The sequence below is a fragment of the Lepisosteus oculatus genome, chromosome 13 (genome assembly GCF_040954835.1).
Source record: "Lepisosteus oculatus isolate fLepOcu1 chromosome 13, fLepOcu1.hap2, whole genome shotgun sequence".
NCBI classification, from domain to species: Eukaryota; Metazoa; Chordata; class Actinopteri; order Semionotiformes; family Lepisosteidae; genus Lepisosteus; species Lepisosteus oculatus.
Window position 1 is genome coordinate 25,138,591 of NC_090708.1, and position 21,543 is coordinate 25,160,133.

A 21,543-nucleotide genomic window follows, 5' to 3' on the forward strand; every position below is an offset into this window, starting at 1 on the left:
GTTTAAAAAGAATTCTACATTGTCAATGAGGCGCCTCACACAAAACCGCCTCATGCTCTGCTTGTGCCTTCTTATTACTTAGAAACATGTCAGTGCTCAGAAAACCTGACATCACCTCTCGGGCACAAAATATGCAACTTGTGTGCTTTAAGAATTTTTTCTTAAAAAAAAGATGATGTACAAAATTAAAAAAATAAAGTCATTTCAGAAATCAAATTGTTACAGAAAACATTTTGCTTAAAGTAGGTGACAGTATGCAATTTATCCAAATCAACTGATCTATTTACATGAATGAATGGGTTATCAATTACATATAGAAAGCAAGGTGTGCAAATAAACATTTTCATTATTTCACGTTACACTGAAGCTAGTCTTAAACTCATGTTAAATGTCAGTTTTTCATCACATGTGTCTGAAAGGAAACATTTTTGTACAAAGAGATAACGATAAAATGACAAAGGATTAGAGTGCATCCCATCTGATCAATTCAAGCTGCTGTAAACAAATACTTTAAAACATTTATTAAGATATAAAAGAGAGTGAAAACAGAACAGAAACCTTAGTCTGTACAAATACTGGCTTAAAGCAGTAGAAAAGTAAAATACAGTATGTTGGCCCAAGTATTATTTACGTTTTTTGTTGTGTGCTTTTTGAAGTCCAGACAATGTGATGAGATGTAAAGTCTTCATGAAGAATTCCTTCTCACATTTCTTTGTTGGAGGTATACTTTTGAAAATAAATTATACTTTAGGACTAGGTTCATTTGCATGAAGTTTTTCAGCTTAAAAACTCCAGTGAAGCACAGAAATGGGGTTCTTCTGGGGAAATCAGCCGGCCCTCTGTTCAATGTCCTGTTGTGGAAGTGGCAGCTCATCTAAGCTGCTCATCAGCATGGTGATGCAGAGAATGAAGTCTTGCCCAAAGGCGTGTTGAATGTGAAGATGCAAAAAGCACAAGGTACTGTAAGTGATTTGTCAGAGTAAGAGAACAATCGCTGAGGAACTAGGAAATGACATCATGAGCGTCACTGTTAGGTCTTTGCCTAACTGTGACAGGAGGAAGGGGTTTACCATAGAAATCTGTGAAGAGGGAAAAACAGAACACAAATCAATAGCTGAGTCAGCAGTTCCTCTGCGCATTGTATTAATAATATTGCAATGTTAATATTGCTCATTGTTAATCTGCTGCTATGATGCATGCAATGTCAACACAAATTTGATATGAAAAGGTGCTCAACCTTCAGAGGTATATGGGTTGGAAAGAAACAGAAGTGAATTGAGTTCCCTTTGAATTGAACTGAAAAGAAAATGGCATTTGTCATACTTGTGAATATTTTGAAGTAAATACAAGAATGGCCAGCACAGCTACTGGAGCATAATGGCCTCAGTGAAGGTAACTGCCCTTTATGATGGCGCTGGCCTGGCAGATACTGTAGCTAGGCTGGGGCTAGGAGGAGAATCCAACCCTCTATTTGCATGACTAGCGCAATACTCTACCAACTAAACTGGTAAACTAGCCATTAGGAAAGTGCTTTATTTGTGCTTATTTTAGAAACCCAATCTGCTCTATAGTGTAATTAGATGTCAATCACACTCTTCTTTCTAAAGCTTATGCTAGACTTTAAGGATTAGTTTGTGGATTATACATTGCAGAATCAGTTTAAACTGCAGCTATATAGACTTGCAGATTAAAATCTTTTATGTCCATATTTGATACCAGCACTAATGCTCAGGATATGATATAAATCAGGTGGGACTGTCAAGGCCCTAAACCCCAGGTGTGTAGATGTAACTATGACATCATGCACAATCCATAAACCTAATACACACACTACTAGTCCTGATGGACACGCAGTTGATTTAACAGAACTCTTTGTTTTGAAGTTCTTCATCTACATGATCCACAAACATTATGTCACAAATAGCTTAGGACAATTCCTAAGGATACTGGTGCAATATGATTCTTCCCTACAGTACACTCCATTTTCTGATTTGAAATGCCATTATTGTGGCAAAATAATCATATTTATATATAAATCAATATTATAATTATAGCTAATTCAATATCGAGAAAAACAATAGGAACTTTTTTCCTCTTTTATTCAGAAACACCCAGAAGCCTAAAGTGCCCCTGTGCTCTGATCACAAATAATTACCGGAAATGACTTAAGTAGACTGCTAGTTCACTTCCATTATGTATTTCCTTGTGGATTCTGAGGTGAATAAAGCACTTAAGGTCATAGTCTTCAATGCAAAAATTGTGAAGTGCTAAACTTACATTTAGGGGAGGTAAAAGAGAAAAAGAGGCATGCATTTTAGTTAAATGTCACTGAAAATGCTCAAAAAGGATTAGTGAGTTTGTTAAATATAAAGGCAGGCAGGAAATTGTCATGGCGATGAATGCAGGAACAACCCTCAGCACGTGCACAAGCATATACAGCATGGTCAGCATGGAGGGCCTCGATGGGAGCTCAAAGACATGCCGATGAACACCTGATACATTTACCCGAATGTCGTGCATCACCAAGAGGTTCGAGTTTGGGAAGTCTAGTAACTTTGGGGGTACCCCATCCAACTAAAAGAAACGTAAACAACACAATTTTGTGAACCCGTTTGTCTCGCATACTGTATGTAATTCCAGCAGAATTCTGGAGAGAACATTTTCCTTCTACAAAGCGATCAGGCTTGAGATTTAATACCCTCTGATTTACTTGTCTAAAACGAACTATTTAAATTGTTTTTTTTTCTGAAGGGAAAAATTTCTTTGCATTATAAATTTCTTACTTATTTCTTACATTTTACAGTAGGATAGCTGAGCTGATATCACTACAAAAACTATGTTTTGTATCTCAGAATCACTTCAAAAACTCTTTGAACAGCGTAAAGGCATCACAAACCAATGATATGTGATTCACCGCTTGTTTATGGGTGTGTCTTTTTGTTAAAAATCTCTGAAATACCTTCGTGTTTTATAGACAGTGCCTGTCGCTTAAAAGAAAATATGTATCAAAATGGGGCTTGAAGAAGCGGGTTTTATTGGGGGAGCAAGGACAAACCCCACTCCGCTGGCAATGGGAGAGTGTCCTTCTGATCAGTGCTCACCAGGAGGGGGCGGAGGGGCTGGGCTCTCAGACACGGCTTCGTCTGTGCTCAGGGGGTCAACACGGTGTTTCCTCTTCAGCCAAAGCTTCTTCGACTTCTTTCTGGTTTGGTCTGCAAAAACACAAAGACAAAAATATCTCTTCATCTCTTTCAAACAGTACTGGTTTTGCTTCAGGCACGAATGCTGAATTAGGCTTTTAGGTGAGCCCTGTATTCAATGAGGAGTATGGCTTACTATTCCGTTCAATAGTAGAAGCTCTGTTGTTGTCAGTGAAACACAACTAGAGGACATCAGTGGAAATTATGTGGAAATGAAACTTAAAACTGAGAACTGAAGGCACTTCTTTACCCAAGGTGTTGTAGGAGGGTGGCTCACAGCCCATGTGGGTGCTGTACTTTGGGTTTCTTCAAGAACAGCTGGGTGAGATGCTTGAATCAATCAAGCACTGAGCAATAATAAGTCAGACAGGCTGAATGGCCTCCTCTCATTTGTGACTTCTCTACTTTCTTAAAGAAAGCAGGGAAAAGGTTCTTCTTTGACAACCTTTTTTAAGATTACAGTTAATCATTTTTTAACAACACGTCCCCTTTGTGTTTTGAGGGAGACAGTACACCAGCACCTAACTACAGTAAGGCAGGGCAGTTTCAGTGGAGAGTTTGAGACAACAGTAAGAATACGGAGGTGAAAAGGGCATTTTTACCCAAGTCGGTGCTGTCGGGTGTCTGCCTGTCGCTCTCCTCCTCCCCCTCTTCTTCCTCCTGCTGCAGCTGCTGGCTCAGTGCAGTGCTGTAGTTGTGCAGCATGCTGTTGTCATTATCCCTTGGGCTGTGCTCTCCGCCACCTGCCTCCATCTCCTCTAGCTGCCCTGGCATCGGGGGTGCAGCCTCCACCTTATTATCTGACTGGTTGCTCTGTTTCTCTTTCTGTTTTCTCAGCTTGTCTTCATTCTATATCCAAGAGACCAAGACAGTCAACTGCTACAGAGGTGAACATATATCTAGACACAGGGGTAGATGGACACATTAACATATTAACATATTATTTATTTTGTTAAGGAATGTTAATATAGTTTGATCACTGTTGTCCAGAAAGACCATCTTGATCATGGTCTGCAAAAATTGTTATCAATGGCACGTGTCTGTCTGGTGAGATCGAGAATGTTAAATTACTGACTATGGTAATTATTAACTTGTCTAATTGTTTTCAGAATGTTTCAGAAAAAGTTCAGTTTTATTTCAAGACAAAATGCACACTTGCAAAACTACAAGTGAAAGAAAATAACATGTGACAGAACATCTGAGTTGATTTACAAGCTCAGTTAAACAGAATATAATTTTTCAGCCTAGAGATACCGCTGCAGGGGAGGCCAAAGGATGGATATCTAAAGACAAGTAAAAGGTATTCCATTCTTATACTGTTTAAATTTGTATTATTTGTCTGGCGTTTGCCCAGTCTTGGATTTTGTCTAAATCTTTCTGAAGATGCTTTGCTGCTTCCACAATGTTTTCTAGTCTTCATAATTTGAGATCAAATGCAAACCTGAGTAACTTATCATACCAGAGTCTATTATTATAGATCGGCCGGGGCCAGGTGGAGCATTCACCCTTTATTTTTATCTGTTAATATCCATAAACCAGTTCACAGTCCAAATATACTATATGCATTGCCTTAAATGCCTGCCACCTGCAATTTAAGAAGCAATCTTTAATGAGGAAATTGTATCAGTTCTCTGCTTGTATACAGTACATCATATATTATGTAAATTACTACTGTTGTTTCATTAGAGAAATCTATGCATATTAGTAAAGTAAGACCTTAACCTTTTCTTAATGCATATACTGTAGAGTGTGCTCAAGAATGATATTGGTATATAGTATTAATATTCTAATTTTGTTCTAATGAGTGTTTCCACAGCTTTCCATGTAATACCAATTATTGGTCTACATTACTTGAATTATTGTTTCCGAAGAACTAGCGAAATATCTCCAGGGCTTGATGTTTTATCTTAAGTGCTTCAAGTACAGTACCTGCAACATGTCTCCTGTTTCTATGCTCAAGTAAAATAACAATGGACTTTTGAATTTCCTCAGTCTGTGGCAAATTGTTGATTTGTTTTCTTTCTTAACAAAAGGGGATGTATTATTACATACATTTTCCATTTTTCCTATCATCTAAATGATTATGACTTCTGAGACACGTTTGAGTATTTACAGTTGGTTTTCTGCTGTAATACTGATTTTCTTTTATTTGTTACCTGTTGAATTTGTTTCTATCTCTGTCTCCGACTTTCTAATTCTCTTTTTTAGCTTTTCTCCCAGTTCATTACTTACCTTTTCCACTACCAGCGTTGCTTGAGTTCTTTCAATCAAGTGTTCCAAATCAAGTTGGCATAGAATCTCCTCTCACTGCCCCATACAGGCCAGCCTTGAAATAGGCCAAGAGGGTGCAGGGAGCCTCTTTGTTTTTCTCGCTAAGGCACATACCTCTGTGATGACATGGCTGATGGGTTGGAAGGGGTTCGCCATAGTACCATCTTCCTCCTCCTCTTCCTGGACGGTCCGTCCCTCTTGCTCGGCCTGCACCCTCTCTCTCTGTTCCCTGTTGAGGAAAACACTCCAAATATGTAGGCAAGCCGAGAGAAGAGCACTGAGACCAAACAGACTCCTGTGCATTCCAGCGCAGCCCTAAAAGGGAGGATCCCAGAGTCCCACTAGTAATAGTTTCCAAGAGATCCAGAGGAGTCATTCTTTCAATAAAGGAGGCCATTCCTGACATAAACGTTATCTTTTGGAAGAACCATTTGTTTTAATAATTATGGTGGTTTTCTACAAGCTCTGTTTTACAGCTACGTAGATGAAACGGGTTTCCTATCTTTCAGGCATATTTGTTTTCTTTCAACACTTGCAATATGGAGTCTACATATTATGAAACCTTTTTTTTATCTGTGTCTTGCAAAAGCACCCTCTTCCTTCCAAATGATTTTTCTGTGCAGGTCTTCCTGACATTTGACTTTGTTCACTCATAAAAGACTTTTTGAGCATTCAAGTTTTGAAAATGAAAAATGTTAAATTTAACATTTTTTAAAATTTAAAACTATTCATTTTAAAAACTGTAGACATCTTTTAAAATTCGACAAAATGGGACAACAATGGAAGGGGGTAAATACTTTTTTATATTCTATATTGCACTGTATATTCTTTCACCAGTATAACTAAAACAAAGAAATATTTCAAAAGATATTATAAGGTAGGAAATCGCATCAGAAAGGGGAAAGGAGAATGAAAGACAGCTAATTTTATAGCTATTTTGACACCTGCTTCAACACTTCAGCATGATTCTGAACTTTTTCCTATAATTACCCTGACTTTAAAACTTGCTTTACGTCCTCAACATTTGAAAAGTGCTTTCCTGTGTGGTATCATCATTTTATTGTAAGTGAATATGCCTTGCCGTGTTTCCTCTGTGTGCTTTGCTTTAACAAAAAAATTCTACTGCATCATTATTAGGAAAAAAATGCAGTCATGGAAATGTTGGGCCATACCTTTCCTCTCGAACCCTGCGCACACGCTCAGCTCTCTCCCGTTTCTCCTGCTCCTCCTGGGCCTTCTGCTCTGCCGTGTCCTTCTGCACACGCTCATTTATCGCCTCGTAGTCTTTGGCGATGTTGTTCAGCAGCCAGCTAAGACCTTTCCTGATGGACTTATCCAGCTTTTTCCCATACCCAATAACAGCTGAACAGGGCTCCTGGAAGAGGTATGTAACATACAATCATTTAATTAATTAATTTATCCAATACAGGGTGGCGGGAGAGCCAGAGCCTGTACTGGCAGGCAACAGGCACAAGGCAGGGTACAACCTGGATGGGACGCCAGTCTATCACAGGACAAATGCAAAGACAAAAGTATGTTTTGGGACTGTGGGAGGAAACTGGAGCCCCAGGAGGAAACCCACACAAACACAGGGAGAACATAAAAACTCCATGCAGGTAGCAACTCAGGTCAACAATTGAGTCCCAGATCTGTGAGGCAGCAATGCTAACCACTGCACCATCATGCCGCCCCACAATTTAACTTACTGCAATCACAATGTAGTTGGGAAGCACCAGAAAGTTCACTACTTGGTGTAAATCAATATGTAATTCTAGACCTAGAAAATAAAAATCAGGGCTGGCATTGTACGCATGGAAACAAGCTTCTATTTAGCTTCTTTGGAAATGTATTTTCTTCCTGTAAAAATGACCTCCTTATAATACTGCACAAACACAACTGAAGTAATTTAAACATCAACATTTTTGATTGACACAAAAAACTGTGTGTGCTTTACTGTGCAGCCAACACCACAGTCCCTGTCCTCAAAAAACTTTTTAAAAGACTGAGGTTCTGCCTTTGTTTCCAGCCATAAGGAAGGTTAACACGATTCATCATAAACCCAGTGGTGTTTTCTTAATTAAACCTGTATGGTTTTTCTAAGTAAGAATTTACTGAATGGGGAGTAAATATTTCACTGCAGTAATGTTCTCTTTTATTTGAAAATCAGAAAAGAGTTTGCACTTTATTCAAAAAGCATCAAAAAGAAGGCCTACTGACATTGGTCACTGCCAGATATAAAATTACATGAATTCATTAAATTGGAGATGAATGCATAGACTGCTTTGCATGATAAAAAGCTGTACTTTATAACTCCTACTAAGAGAGCATTCTGTATATAAATACAATGTATGCATATCATAGTGAGTGGCTTTCACTCCTACATTTAAGGTTCACATGTACATTTCCTCACAGTTGTACAATCTGATACACAAAATGTCTCAGGAACACTTACAATTTGACACAGGCATTTGTTCTCATTCACCAGTTTTTCCAGAGAAAGATACTCAATGATGTCGGCTTCTGCCAAGGCCCCATCTCGATCCTGCTTGTTAGCCAGCCTGAAAGAGAGCAAAGCCTTCTATGAGTTGTCATGGGTCACAGGCACAGATTAAATAAAATGATGCAAGCATGGCTATTACTGACAAACGAGTAAATTTATCACAATGCAAGCCACACCTTTGAAACTACAATTTAGTTTCTATAATAATAATAATCATAATAGCTTCCACTTGTATAGAACACCAAGATTCAGGACTTCAGTTTTACATCTCATCAGAAAAACGGTGCCTTTTTTATAGTATAGTATATTGAGACTATTGAGACTGACAGGAGTGAGCACTCCCTACTGGTCCCACTAATATCTTTTTTAAAAGCAAAATACAAATTAACAGGTTATAACACTTGTTAAGAAGTTGAGAGACAGAAAAGTGCAGGAAGTATTTAGCCTAGCCTGTAAATGGGTTATCTGAACTAATATTTTCAATAGAAATAATTTCTGATCAGGTCTATATTGAAAGAAAATTACTACATACTGATACAAACATAAAAAAAACATTTTCCCCCAAACTTCAGTTTTGTGGTAACTCTTTGCAAAATCCTTATGCAATAAGTAGATTTCACACTGTGTATCTTTTTTGCAGGTTTCTGTGACATTCAATTTTCTTCAAAATCTATATTTCTTTCAAATATATAGTATGATTGTGTTTGATCATTACAGTTTTGAAAAAGGCTAATATGAAAAATATATACATTGTTTGTCATCAAATTGGTGATATTACTGGAAGGGGGTGAATACTTTTTAAGACATTGCACATTAGTATAACAAGCACTGTACCGCAAACAGCAAATATTTGACACAACAACTGTAAGTCATGCTTCCAGAGTTCAGCATTAAGTTAGTCACTGAACTGATGCACAGCTTCCTTGAAATGATTCATATCTAAACAAGGATAATGCCATTGATGTTTTAACAAAACAACTATTTGTTGTTATGAAAGCATAAACACTGAGCTAAGTACATGGCAAACTAGTGCAACAGTTACACTGTTTGGTTTTAAGGAGAAAAGCGAAAGGGTTCTGTTGTAGTAAAACCACCAAAAAAGATCTGCCAATGCCAGATGACACCTGTACCTCCTGGTTTATATCAAAGAGGAAAGCAAGTGTGACCCCCACCCCACCCCTCCCAGTCCTGCTTTGCCCATATCTTTACTCCTTCACACACGCACAAACCCACATCATCAACTCCCTTTCTCCCAGTGTGTAATACCACTTCACAGAAAAATAAAATAAAACTACTGCTGTGAATTTTGCTTTGGGCAAGCCTTTTATTTTCCTAATATGAATACTGGTACAAAAATTGCTAAACCAGTTTTCCACTCTCGAGATGACTCACCAAATTCAACAGGTCTGACAGTTCTGCTACCGAAAAAGCATTGTTTTCCAAATATTTGTCCTCATCCAGAAGTAGGCAGGACTTGGATCATTTGAGACAATTACATATATGTTTTATAAAGTACATGTGGAAATTACGATTTTAAGTATATCAATTTAAGGAGAAAATAAAATGTTTTCAACTATAATGCCTAGTTTTAGAAAACTAGATTAAAAAGCAGCAGTCACTGCAATTAAAGTACAATATAAAAAGCAGGGCAGGATGTCCTATTCTGTTCTTGAGGCTGTGCAGTAATGGAAGTACTGTCATGGGTAATATAAGAAAAGAAGCAGCTGTGTTATACCAAAGTCAAATCGTTGCATTATTTGTGACAAGCAGCGCAAAAGTTCTCCTTTCTTCATAGTATGGTATGGTGGGAAAGGAGTGTTCGATCAGCTTTGCAAATCTCATTACAATTACATCAAGGTTCATATAGAGATTACTGGTATACAGTATATCACGGTATAAACCAGAGACAGGTTTATGTTAGCTTGAGAAACAGAGTAATGTAACACTGCTAAAATCTTAGGAATTCACAATCATGTGAACATATGGATAAGTAGATGTTTGTTGTTTTCTGCAAGTGTAACAACCACCCCCACACCCCACCAAATCCATCTTTAACCTTGAATGGAGATCCAGCACCACATACAGATGAATTTTCACACAATGGTTTATAACCATCAGCACACAGAGAGCTGATCTTAACGCTTACCAAGAATGGAACAGACAGGTGTAGCAGATAGCAGAACTTGACTGATTGCCAAATTTTCCTTTGTAGGTGAACGCTGTCAGCCTGGAATCTTAAATATGCTAAATTAATGTTTAACATTCTATTAGAATAAAAAAGTGCAGCCATTCCAGCGAATGCAAGAGTGAACTATATTAACACTATATGATACGTGTATGTACTGTATCAAATAGATATAATATTTACTTTTTTTACTGACAAACATTGCATTGTTTTCCTTTCGTGAGAAGGCAAGAAGCATTTGAAATGATGGCAGTCTGAGATTTTTTCAATTATAACCCAGCTTAAGGCACCAAACAGAATTAAACAAAGCTTAAACAAAATATAACTTCTGACATTTTAAACAAACAATCAGAGTTGAGAAAAATAAGTCTTCAAATATTTGAGCACTTTTTGAAGATTCTAAATGAAGCTGCTTTTCACATCAGTCTGGAGCAGTGACTGTTCACATCAGTGACCCAACACCTGAAACCTAACCAGGTTTGCTCTCTCAGGCTGATTCTGGTCCAGGAGGATCTGATCTGCTTGCCTGAAAGTAAGGTCTTGTGGTCCTACTTATTTCAGAGTTAGAACCAAGAGTTCTTCTTCTGGGTTCAACAGGACAGGAGCCAAGGAGAGACCCCACTCAAGCCCAGGAGAGAGCCCAAGACTACTACTAACACTAAACCGGCTAATACAAAAAGTGTAAATTTAGCACAAAAAGTGTAGTGCATCTCAAAAAGTAGGACAGAGACCTACCAGTCCTTTGTGTTTTCTTTTCTTTTTCTGAGCCCATTAACAGAATAAACAACTATGATTAATTGACTGTAAACGTACAGATCCTCTTCCTCTAGGACAGGCTTGGGCACACCTGATATAAGGAACTATGTTTTACAATAGACATTATGTTTATCAGGTTTATCTAGAGTGGACTGTATTTCAACACCTAAATGATCAATCTAATTTTGCACATTACTCTTTTTTCTCCCACAGGATAATACTTTTGGTATCTTTACAAGGAATGTTTTATTACATTAGTGCAAGCAAAAACTTTATTATTTCACCCAGCAATACATTCCTTGATATTACTTCCTGATACTGTTACTACATTTGTGTGCTATTAAAACACTCATGAATACCATAAAAAATAAAGGCGCTATTTTATTTTATTATATTATATTATATTTTTACGTCGGTTGCTAAGTTTTTCTCTCTTATTTTAAAAGAAAGTGTAATAAACGCAAAATAAGTGTTTTAGACTAACATTCCCACTGCTAAAACAATAGCTTCTCGTATTCAGTGCACTGAAGGACATGTCTGAAAACAATCAGAACTGTTTCACACTCAGGGGTAACCCCCTGAATACAATACTTTTGAGACAAAAGGCACTTTGAAAGTAAACAGCATGCTTTCTTCCCCGTTGACATAATTACGTCATCCTGCGATCAGAGATAGCCTAATAAGCCTCTGTCAGTTTCACCCTATTGGTCAGGCAGAGCACTTCTGTGGCTAGATGGGCTGGGCTTATAACTGGCTGAACCTGATTTCCCAGGAGCACTGTTTTTGTCTACAGTATCTGCTGTCCTGATGTCATGGTTAACTTTGACTTGAACACACGCTAGGTTCTTGGAATGTTTTCTTGAGCGATTTGGAGAGGTCAAAGCTAAAGCAAAATCTGCGCCCTGAGGACTTGTACCACGGGGAAATGCTCAGACTGATGGGACTTTGTGTCGCTGTTCTTTTTCAGTACCTACCATGCTACTTGTTTCAGTGGAGCTAACACCTGCTTACATGTCCTTCCTGTGAAAGGTGTTTCAATCTTTGAGGAGTACACAACAAGGTAACTAGAATTTTTCTCTAAAAATCTTTTCATACACATTTTCTAAGACAAAGAACAAAAGAAAGCCCTGTAGTGTTCTACAGACCATTATTTAGTGTTCTTTTGGTCATTCTTAGTTTTAAAAGTTTCTTTTAAGAAAACAAAACAGGTTAAGAGTTTGAAAAAGGAGGATTATTATATTCAGATGGGTTTTTAAAAGAACAAACAGAAGAACTATATGTAGAAGTCTGAATAAATGTTTTTTCTCATTTATAAGAAGTTTGCAAAAACAAAATTCAGAGGTTTTTAAAGTTTTACAAAACAACTTAACTGCAAGCAAGCAAAATGTTTTCAATATCACTCCACATCACGATACAGGATGTGGAGTGAACAGGTTTAACACTAGTTCACATAGGTAGAATCTGAACTATGTTCCGCTATCCATAGGAATCTGTGTCCTGGGCTCATCCAGTCAATGCAGACTCAGTAAAGGAAGTAGCTACAGGTGAAGAAACTTGTCACAGCTCAAAACACAGGCTTGAGTTCCTCAAGGCAGACTCTAAAGCTTGCTACCAGAAAGAGAGGAGCACCAGTACAAGATACAAGAAGTACAAGAAGAGAGCTTGGTTAGAGCTAGGTACAGATACTGTATACATTCCTTTTAGCCTAATGTAGTTTGTTAATTTATTTATACAATCCAGGAAACACGAAGCAATGTGAAAAAAATGTTTGGCTTTCTCTTAGAGGTCAACGTTTTATGTAGATATTATGTACAGTATTCTAAAAACTACCAGAGATCATGTATTTGTAATTGTGCTATACTGGACAAAGTCATTTTAATAAAAGGTGGTACTGAAACTCAAAGCTTATTTTATTTAAAATGTTAAGAGAATAAAGTTAATAAAAAGGTAAAGTCAATAAATTCGCCATTTTTGTTTTCAGCAATGATCTGCAAAGCAAACTTTGTGAATGACTGTATTTACAACATAGATCCTGTATCCAGACCAAGACACACTGAAAGCCTTATCAACCATTTTTATCTGCATTACTGGCACAAGTGTCAGTAGTGTTGACTTACTACACTTGTTAAGTAGGAAAAAGGTTTTGACTTTAAGCCAACAGAACTGCAACGTCTACTTTAATAATAATAATGTTATTATTATTAATAATAAAGATGATAACCAAGTACATACCTTAACCATACAAACTAGTTTTATTAAAATATGTGTTCCCTTTGCAAAGCTTCAAATGAGTAAAGAAGAATTTTGTTTGGTTCCTGTTTACTGTTGTAAAAAAAAACTCCTGGCTTCAACAAAGATGACTATAATGGCGAGGATGAATGTTAACAATGGATTTCAAAAGGACTAAATGGTAAAATGCCTTCATTGGTAGTAAAAATTATGCCCATGTTTTATGTCTGAGGAAAAACATGACACTTTAATAAAAAGTAATCAAGAACATTAAAACAGAGTAAACTCACAGCCCCAAAAGTCCAATGAGAATTTAGAAATGAGAAATGCTATAAAATATTGTGTAAGAACTATCCCCGTTGAGTACAGCCTCATTTAGAAAAGTCATACTGAAGGGAAGAAACTGTTATGGACTATCTTTTTTGCATATTAAGATTAAAAATAGTCTTTGCTTTAGCATGACCTATAATGGCCAAGGAAAATGTACGTACACTGCCTTATGACGCACTGTGGTATGGGAGTGGATGGCAGAATTAGTCAGATTTCTGTTTGTTTTTGTGTTTTCTTTGAAGTACAGAGGCGTTGGGTTATACAATGGCTGCAAAACCTTGTTGATCAGCTGATACTTATTAAACTAATCTGCAGCTGCACCATACAGAACAGTTATGTAATTCTTTAATTAGGTCCCGGGGAAAGGGAAAGTTCCAAAAGACAGCCTCTTGAGTATTTACACTCAAGGTCTGTGAAACTGCAGTATTGTGTTGAACAATAGCAACTCTTACATTAATAAGCTTTACCCCCAAAGAGATTGGTTTAGTTATGCAGGCTGTAAAGTAGCATTTACATTCTTCACAGTTCCCAATCACAACAAGGTTACACCAAGTCAGTAATCTCTGGCTCTGGAAGGGTTGACGACATAAGAACGTTTATTAAAACCACACAGGAAGAATCCCAACCCCCTTCCTCCCCTACTGTCTCCCCAAAGGTTACATTCACATGCTCTCTGCTAAACTTGATTCATCTGCCAGTGTTTCACAGCTCCATCAGGAGAAAAAAAAATAAGGCAATGGCATGGGAGAGAGATCTGAAAGCACACAAATCAGTTAAGAAAACTCCTGTCTCCATGTCTGTCAGGTTCAGGACAGTAGGGCACATATAGCAGTTCGGCATGAGAAATTTTCAAAAGATGAAGATATAAATGACAGACTGCTCCTGAAGACAAACTGTAATAATCCCCATCTACTGTATGAACTGGCTTCATTACTCTGCTCTCCTCTGATAGCTGATAGCTGGTGTGTGGTGAGCATTCTGGCGCACTATGGCTGCCGTCGCATCATCCAGGTGGATGCTGCACATTGATGGTGGTGGAGGGGAGTCCCCATTACCTGTAAAGCGCTTTGAGTGGAGTGTGCAGGAAAGCCCTATATAAGTGTAACCAATAATAAAATAAAGTTCCAAAACATTTGTGTAAAAAATAGGTAAGTGTAACCACTGTAAGTGGCTTTTGAAAAAAAGGGTGAGCTAAAGAAAATCTTAATATTATTATAACTGCTATTAAGTCATCATGTCTAAACAGATGTTAATACCCATATCTCTAGCAAAGCAAAATAATGTAAGGATTATTTTCAATCCACAATTCCTCATAAATCTGCTATTACTCCTGTTCTTTCCGCTAATCTGATGTGTAATAACCATTAATAAACTAAATTTCAGACTAATGCATATGTAAATTTGGTATGATCAGGTTTAACTTGGATGAATTGAGATTGGATGAGTAAAATGAGACTATTTACTTTCATCCTCAGCAGGGTCCAGCACTGATTGCTTCCTAATAAACCCCAGTTAAGAATTGGCTTAATCACTCGGCTCTCCTCCCCACTGTTGTGTGGCGAGTGTACTGGTATACTTTGGCTGCTGTTGCATCATCCAGGTGGGGACTGCACATTGGTGGTTGAGGGGAATCCCCATTAAGGTCCACACTGTAAAGTGCTTTGAGTGGAGTTTCCAGAAAAGTGCTATATTAGTGTAATGGTTATTTATTTAATATTTTTAGTCAATTGAGATTCAAAACTAGTTTTTAAAGTCCAAAACTCTTGACGTTGGGTGGTTAGAATTGTATGGATCAGCTTGGAAAAACCAAGACTTTGCCATGGCTCTTGAGGCTTTGCTAAAAGTAAACAAACACCAATCCCCCTTCTTGATGTTGTTTTCTAAGAGAGTGCAATTATTACTTTAACTTCAGATATAAAAGGTATGACTTTCTTTCTAATCGTTCATTTTCTTTGCAGTGTTTACCTTTCATTCCTACTGTACATCCCACAAACATTTTGTTTGCAAGCAAGTTTGTCTCATCTTTGTAATGCAACTAAGAAATGGTAAACAGACAAAATATTTTTTTGCAAAGGAATTAGTAATAGCTTTATTCCATGCTGAAATAAAGAAGAAAGAAAACATATCGTTTCGGCCGTGGAGCCTTCTTCAGGTGTGAAGTGGGAAAAAAAATATTTTTTTTTCCCCACTAGACAAAAAGAAATGGACATTACGGATAAAAAGCAGGAAAGTTTGCGCTGGAGCTTCTTAAAGTTGCTGCTGTAACTACTTTGTACAGTTCAGTACACACGTTTGGGTGTGCGCTGGGTGTTTTATCAAATCCCATATTTTCACATTGTTGAGGTATACTGACAAGTGAGCAAGAACACTGCTGTTGTGGCTCTAGCTTTTTCCTGCACTTAAAACGAGATGCCCATCTAGGGACATGCCTCCAGCCTATACCCACTTTAGCAAACTGCTATCAGGCTGTGGGATCACTGCAGCATTAACGAGCTGCTTCCAAGCCCTTCAGATATGATCTTTTAACAAATCACTCACTCATAGACCACAAAGCCTGATTTGCTTTAAATTCTGTGGAAATATATATAAAAGGTTAGAAGAATTTGTTTACCTTAATCACAACATCTATAAATTAGACCAGTGAGTAGAAGATCCAAAAATCTCAAACCTAATCATTTTGCTTTGCATACTGCTGATAGAGCTGTTGAAAAGGAAGCAAAGGGCTTTTGTAAATTAAAGAAAATAATCAAGGAACAGTGACTTGGGACAGGAAACCCAATGGTCTTCTGAAGTGCTGGAAGTACATCAGACACTGAGACCCCTAAGCCTTTATTCTAGTGTGGCTGTTTACACTTACTAATAGGCACACCCCTCACAGGGACTACATAGGAAATATCAAAAAGGAACGTACTGTAACAGAGCAGTTTCCTCTTCTGTAGAAACTGAAAATACTGAAAATATACAGTACTTAATATACTTTAAATGATAATGCCTTTGATCAAGTCACGCTTGGCCTTCTTTAGTTTAATGAGTCGACAGAATATTCCTGAATTCAATAAATCACTGCATTGATTATTACACACTTGTATTAATTATTAATACAGGATTCACACACCTGCTGGTAGCACAGAATCAGAATAATCCCAATTGCTGCCAGTGACAGGCATGCTTAGATATTTTGAGCCAGAGTACTTTGATGAACAGATTTATTGAACTACCAGAAACCACTATAACCATTTAGACACCGTTCAGTGCAAAACTACAGCTGGTATGGTTCCCTTAGGCAGTCAGTAAAAAGATAAACGTAAAGAGAGAAGTAAACGATTATAGAAAGATTTTTTTTCTCTCTTAGGATGCTGGCAGAAGCAAGATCTCAAGGACTGCAGCCTCTAACCAACTACAGCCTTTTTAATTTATCAACTTGTCAGCTTTCTCTCTTTTTCAGATTCACAAAACCGCTACGGAGCAGGGCCTAATAATGGCACTTCATTTTACAGCAGACTGAACGACAGAGATTAAACCTTAATTAAGTGATCGCGTTTAAAAAAGAATACATTCGGAATAACCATGAAGGATCGCCTAGAAGAGCTCCGGCAGCGAGCTAAAGACGCAGAGATGGAGAAAGAAAAGAACACTTTTGCGGATGACGTGACCGATGGGGCGTCATTCAGCCCACAGGCGGTGGTGTTTGAGACAGAGCCGGGGATAGAGAACTTCCTGAGCGAGGTCCAGCGTATCCGCGACAGCATCAATGACCTGGCGGACGAGGTGAAGAGGTTCAGCCAGCAGCAGAAGAACCTGGTGGCCACCATGCGCCGCTTCAGCGTCATGAAGAAGGAGAGCAGCGTCACCAGGGACATCAAGCTGCAGGCTGAGAGCCTCCACAGGAAGCTCGACGCGCTGGCCAAGCGGGTCAAGAGCACCGAGGCCGAGCATGGCCCGAATGCAGCGATCACCCGCATCCAGAGCACCCAGTATTCGACCCTGTTCCGGCACTTCCAGCAGGTGATGCGCCAGTACAACGACACCCTGGTCAGCAAGCAGGACAAGTGCAAGCAGTTCATTGTGCTGCAGCTGGAGGTGGCTGGGAAGGAGGTGTCGGAGGACGAGGTGGACGAGATGGTGGAGCAGGGCAAGTGGGAGGTCTTCAACGAGAATGTCTTGAACGAGGTGAAGATCACCAAGGCGCAGCTGACAGAGATCGAGCAGCGCCACAAGGAGCTGATGAACCTGGAGAGCAACATGAAGGACTTGCGAGACCTCTTCCTGGAAATCTACCTGCAGGTTGAGGAGCAGGGCGAGCACATCGAGAACATTGAGTCCAACATCCAGAAGACCCAGGACTTTGTGCAGAAAACAAATGAGAAGTTCAAGCTAGCAGCCAAGTACCGAAAGAAGAACCCTCTGAAAAAGATGTGCTGTTGCTGCTGCCCTTGTTGCAAGTAGCAAGGCTATGTCAATTGCAAACTCTAGAATGTAATGTACTGTAGTGCGCTATGTAGGTCAGATCGAGCACACGGGCAAGTGTTACTGTTTTTCATTGCACAGCTGACACTGATCATCAAGAGAAATGCATCGCTTTACCTACAACAAATTCACAAAGTGATCCATAAAATTATTTTTTGTAGCAGATGTAGCAGTCCGACTTTTTTTTTTTAACAGTCATGATATAGGTAAACTCACTATGCTTATTATAATTTTTCATTAACCGTATTGATCCAACAGGGGATCAAAAATGAGTAACAGAGGCTGTGGTTACAAATGGAAACGACACAATCTGTAGATCTGAGAGCATGCTTGGCACCAGGTGACAGGTGTTTTCTAGTGGGAATAACAGCATCACATTCTGATCTCTCACGGAAAGTATTCTGATGAAAAGCATGAGGAGATGTGTTGTCCTGCTGGAATGTTGTCCACATCAGGATGAGCCTGCAGGAAGGGGAGCAGGTGAGGTTCCAGGATTTAGTCAATGTACTGTAGCACTGTGCAATTAGATTTCCCTCAATCAATAGAAGTGGAGTTCTGCAGCCATCAGACAGTCCTACCTTGACCCTGACACACCGACCCCTCCATCCACTGGTCTGTTGCCCACAGTTAGTGTATCCGTCTGCATGTCCACATCATTTGCACCTGGCTGACTTGCACAGCCTGTAGGTCTTTGGCCTTAACACTAAAGAGGACTAGGCTTCTCTGCTGGCACCAATAATCTGATAGGCGTTTTTCACTCAATAAGCGGGGAATAATGGCTCTTTTTTATGTTTATCTTTTTCTTTAATTTTCACCAGGCTTGACATGCTAACAGTTAAATCACCTCTCAAAATTAAATTTTGCACTACTGAAGTGATTTAGTGCTTATGCCACAAAGTCACTCGAGTGTATCACAGTCACCAATGATGATCAATGAATCAAAATTATGCCACAACATCTAATCTATATCCAGAAATCACATATTTTATTCTTCTAAAAGCACACATGCATAAATAGGGTGATACATTTCTTTTGATGCTTAGTATAGATGCCTTGATTACCACCTGGCAAGGTTAAAAGGAACTTCCAAATGGAAACAGGACTGAAGTAGAGCTTTTTGAATGTGCAAATTTTTATATGCACTTTATTACAGGAAAAAATTCCCCTGACAGGGGACAGTCCTTCACATTTTTATGAAGAAGCGTTAATCAAACCTTAACCAAGATAAAGTCTTCAAAAACACAGATAACACAAAAGAAAATAACTGTGTATTAATGTGACAGTATTCCATTTAAGGAAAAGTAAAACTAAATGTTTCATTTTGCCACTGCTCACTGAAGTTTTAGATTCAGGCTTTTACCATAAGGCCCGTGTTTTAAAGATTCTCTGGACATAAAATACAAGAGAATGTCTTGAGATTCCTTATCTTTTTTTGAGTCCTGAAAAGATGACATATGTTAATTAAAATAAATATCAGTTTTGCTTCTTGTTTGAGTTTTGTATAACATGATTGCTCCTCATGATGATTTTTCAGTTTTCTGAGGGGGCATATTTTTGTCTGTTTCATTTAAGATTGTATCTGTAATAGAGACATATCTATAAACCTTCCGTGCTGCAAAGCTGTGATTTATGTCTTGCCTACACCACTTGAATAAAAAACAAACAAGTCACTAACAAAATGATTTCACTCCTTGGACCATGATATTGGATGCAGTCTTTGCCCAGTGTACTGCCAAAGTTTACTATGCAGGTGGCATTTTAATAAGCATTTTAATTATTCTTCATATATATTAACACTATACTACATTCCATGTTTGTGAGGTCATCTCCACACTCTACGCTCTGTACTTCTTTATCTTTCAGTTCTTTATTATATAAGACATCCATTAAGTTTTAATACCGGTATGCAGACTTGCTTTTACTCCCTTTATAAAAATTTTAGTTCAATAACATTTATTGCCCAAAATTTTAAAAAAGGTTACGTAGTACAGTATTTGAGCAGACAAACAGCAAAAAAGTAGAAGACCAAAATGGGCAAAAAACAAAACAAGCAATTAATGTTTTTTTTATATATTGCCAGATACATTTTAGATATTTTTGGACAGGATATAAAGATCACAATAATGGAGGACAGTGAGAATCAAGAGTGAAACAAAACCTGTGACACCCTGTTTTTACACCAACAGTTTTAAGGAAAGTTTAAAGTTTTGATGTCATTTTAAATTTCATCCATGGAATGAAGCCAACTGACTCTGTTGGTGTTCCTAAACAATTAGCAGCACCTTGATCAAGCTAGACAGGTATAAAACAGGCTGAGAATTACAGAATACAAAGAGTTTGTATTTAAAATTCCCAGTAGCCTTTGTTTGCTAAGGCCTTTTATTTACTTGTTCAAAGAATAATACAATTTAAACTACTGGAATTTCAAATAAAGGGCTGTTCATTAGCTAGAGATTTAAAATTGCAGGGTAAAGCAAAGAAATATCTTTCTACCCTACTATTTTATTTCACTGTGAGTATAAAATTACCTGTTGCTGATGCATTAATTCATATGCATGCTTCTATACTGAAACCATACTTTGCTGACTCAAAATTCAGTGCTTTCAGGGACAACACATGAGGTCAACTTTCAAGAGGGCTGTAAATAGCAGTTCTTGTTCAGAAAAGTTAAAGTTTACACTTAATCAAACATGTTGTACTTTTACTGAAATTGAAAATGATCTCTACAATGGATTTCTTTAAGGGAAATGGTTTTGCCTTTTCAGGTCTCTGCTATATTTTTGTAAGTGTTTGGATTACAGAAAATTAAGCAATGAAGCAGAAGAAGGATTAATTAATGACCAAAGTTGAGTCAATACCCCTGCAGTTCACTTGTAGAGGTGCTGTTGTCAGAGTACACACAAAGTCTGGGTGGAGCTGAACTCCTGCTAGGCAGTAGCTGGCAGCTGGGATAGACAGACTCATTTGAAAGTGGAGACACAGGAATGATGAGGATGTTTTTCAAAAGTGCTACCCTGTTCAAGGGCAGGGAGCTATAACTACAGACCAGAGATTATTACACACTCCACAGTGTGACTGATAAGTAATGTAAAACATAACAGCTATTTTATGGGACTAGTAATGAATTGTGAGTAAAGTCACCTCTTGAAAGAAAAACCAGAACAAAAAAAAGGATTCTTACCTCTATAAAGTAGTAACACGAGGCAATAACTCAGAATGAATCCGACTTACACACACGACCTATTTTTAGAGAAGGTAACCATTTGCATTAAAACTTAAAGTTTTTATTCATGCATCATATCCTCACAAAGTTGTTATTCAAATCGTTTATTCCACACAAGGCATCTCAAAAGCAAACTGCTGTCAATAAGAAAAAAGAAAAAAGCCTGTATTTATAAGGATTGTTTATTTTTATTTATGCTGTGCTCAAATTAGCTGCATTGGGATTTATTATTTTTTTAAAGTAAAGAAACTGGTTTAATAGCTTCTGCTGCTTTAAAAACTAAAGAATAAATGGATTACACCGATGTTATGATCAACCCAGAACCTAAATAATCCTGTTAATAAATCTCTCACAGTAACGAAGAAGAGTTTTAATAAAGGAT

General features: G+C 37.9%; 2 protein-coding genes across 7 annotated transcripts in view; one reads left to right on the forward strand and one right to left on the reverse strand.

Annotated features, from left to right (window-relative positions):
• The window catches only part of arl13b (ADP-ribosylation factor-like 13b), a 38,892-nt gene that overhangs the window by 2,711 nt on the left and 14,638 nt on the right, over window positions 1-21,543 (reverse strand). For 3 of the 5 annotated variants that reach the window (XM_015361666.2, XM_015361665.2, XM_006637927.3), the window contains 7 exons: window positions 7,924-8,029; window positions 6,644-6,846; window positions 5,586-5,700; window positions 3,803-4,049; window positions 3,102-3,212; window positions 2,506-2,574; window positions 507-1,079 (listed from right to left, as the gene is read on the reverse strand). In XM_015361666.2, the coding sequence (XP_015217152.2) occupies window positions 1,003-1,079; window positions 2,506-2,574; window positions 3,102-3,212; window positions 3,803-4,049; window positions 5,586-5,700; window positions 6,644-6,846; window positions 7,924-8,029 (928 nt within the window). In that variant the 3' untranslated portion in view covers window positions 507-1,002. Of the gene's footprint in view, window positions 1-506; window positions 1,080-2,505; window positions 2,575-3,101; window positions 3,213-3,802; window positions 4,050-5,585; window positions 5,701-6,643; window positions 6,847-7,923; window positions 8,030-21,543 lie in introns of those variants that run through there. The other 2 variants (XM_069197775.1, XM_069197776.1) reach the window with 2 other exon arrangements.
• Window positions 11,683-19,617, forward strand: stx19 (syntaxin 19). 2 transcript variants are annotated; one of them, XM_015361670.2, is made up of 2 exons: window positions 11,683-11,972; window positions 16,900-19,617. In XM_015361670.2, the coding sequence occupies exon 2, from the start codon at window positions 17,039-17,041 to the stop codon at window positions 17,915-17,917; it is 879 nt and encodes a 292-aa protein (XP_015217156.1). In that variant the 5' UTR covers window positions 11,683-11,972; window positions 16,900-17,038; the 3' UTR covers window positions 17,918-19,617. The 2 variants fall into 2 exon arrangements, with proteins under 2 accessions (XP_015217156.1, XP_015217154.1); XM_015361668.2 differs by having other exon boundaries at window positions 16,917-19,617.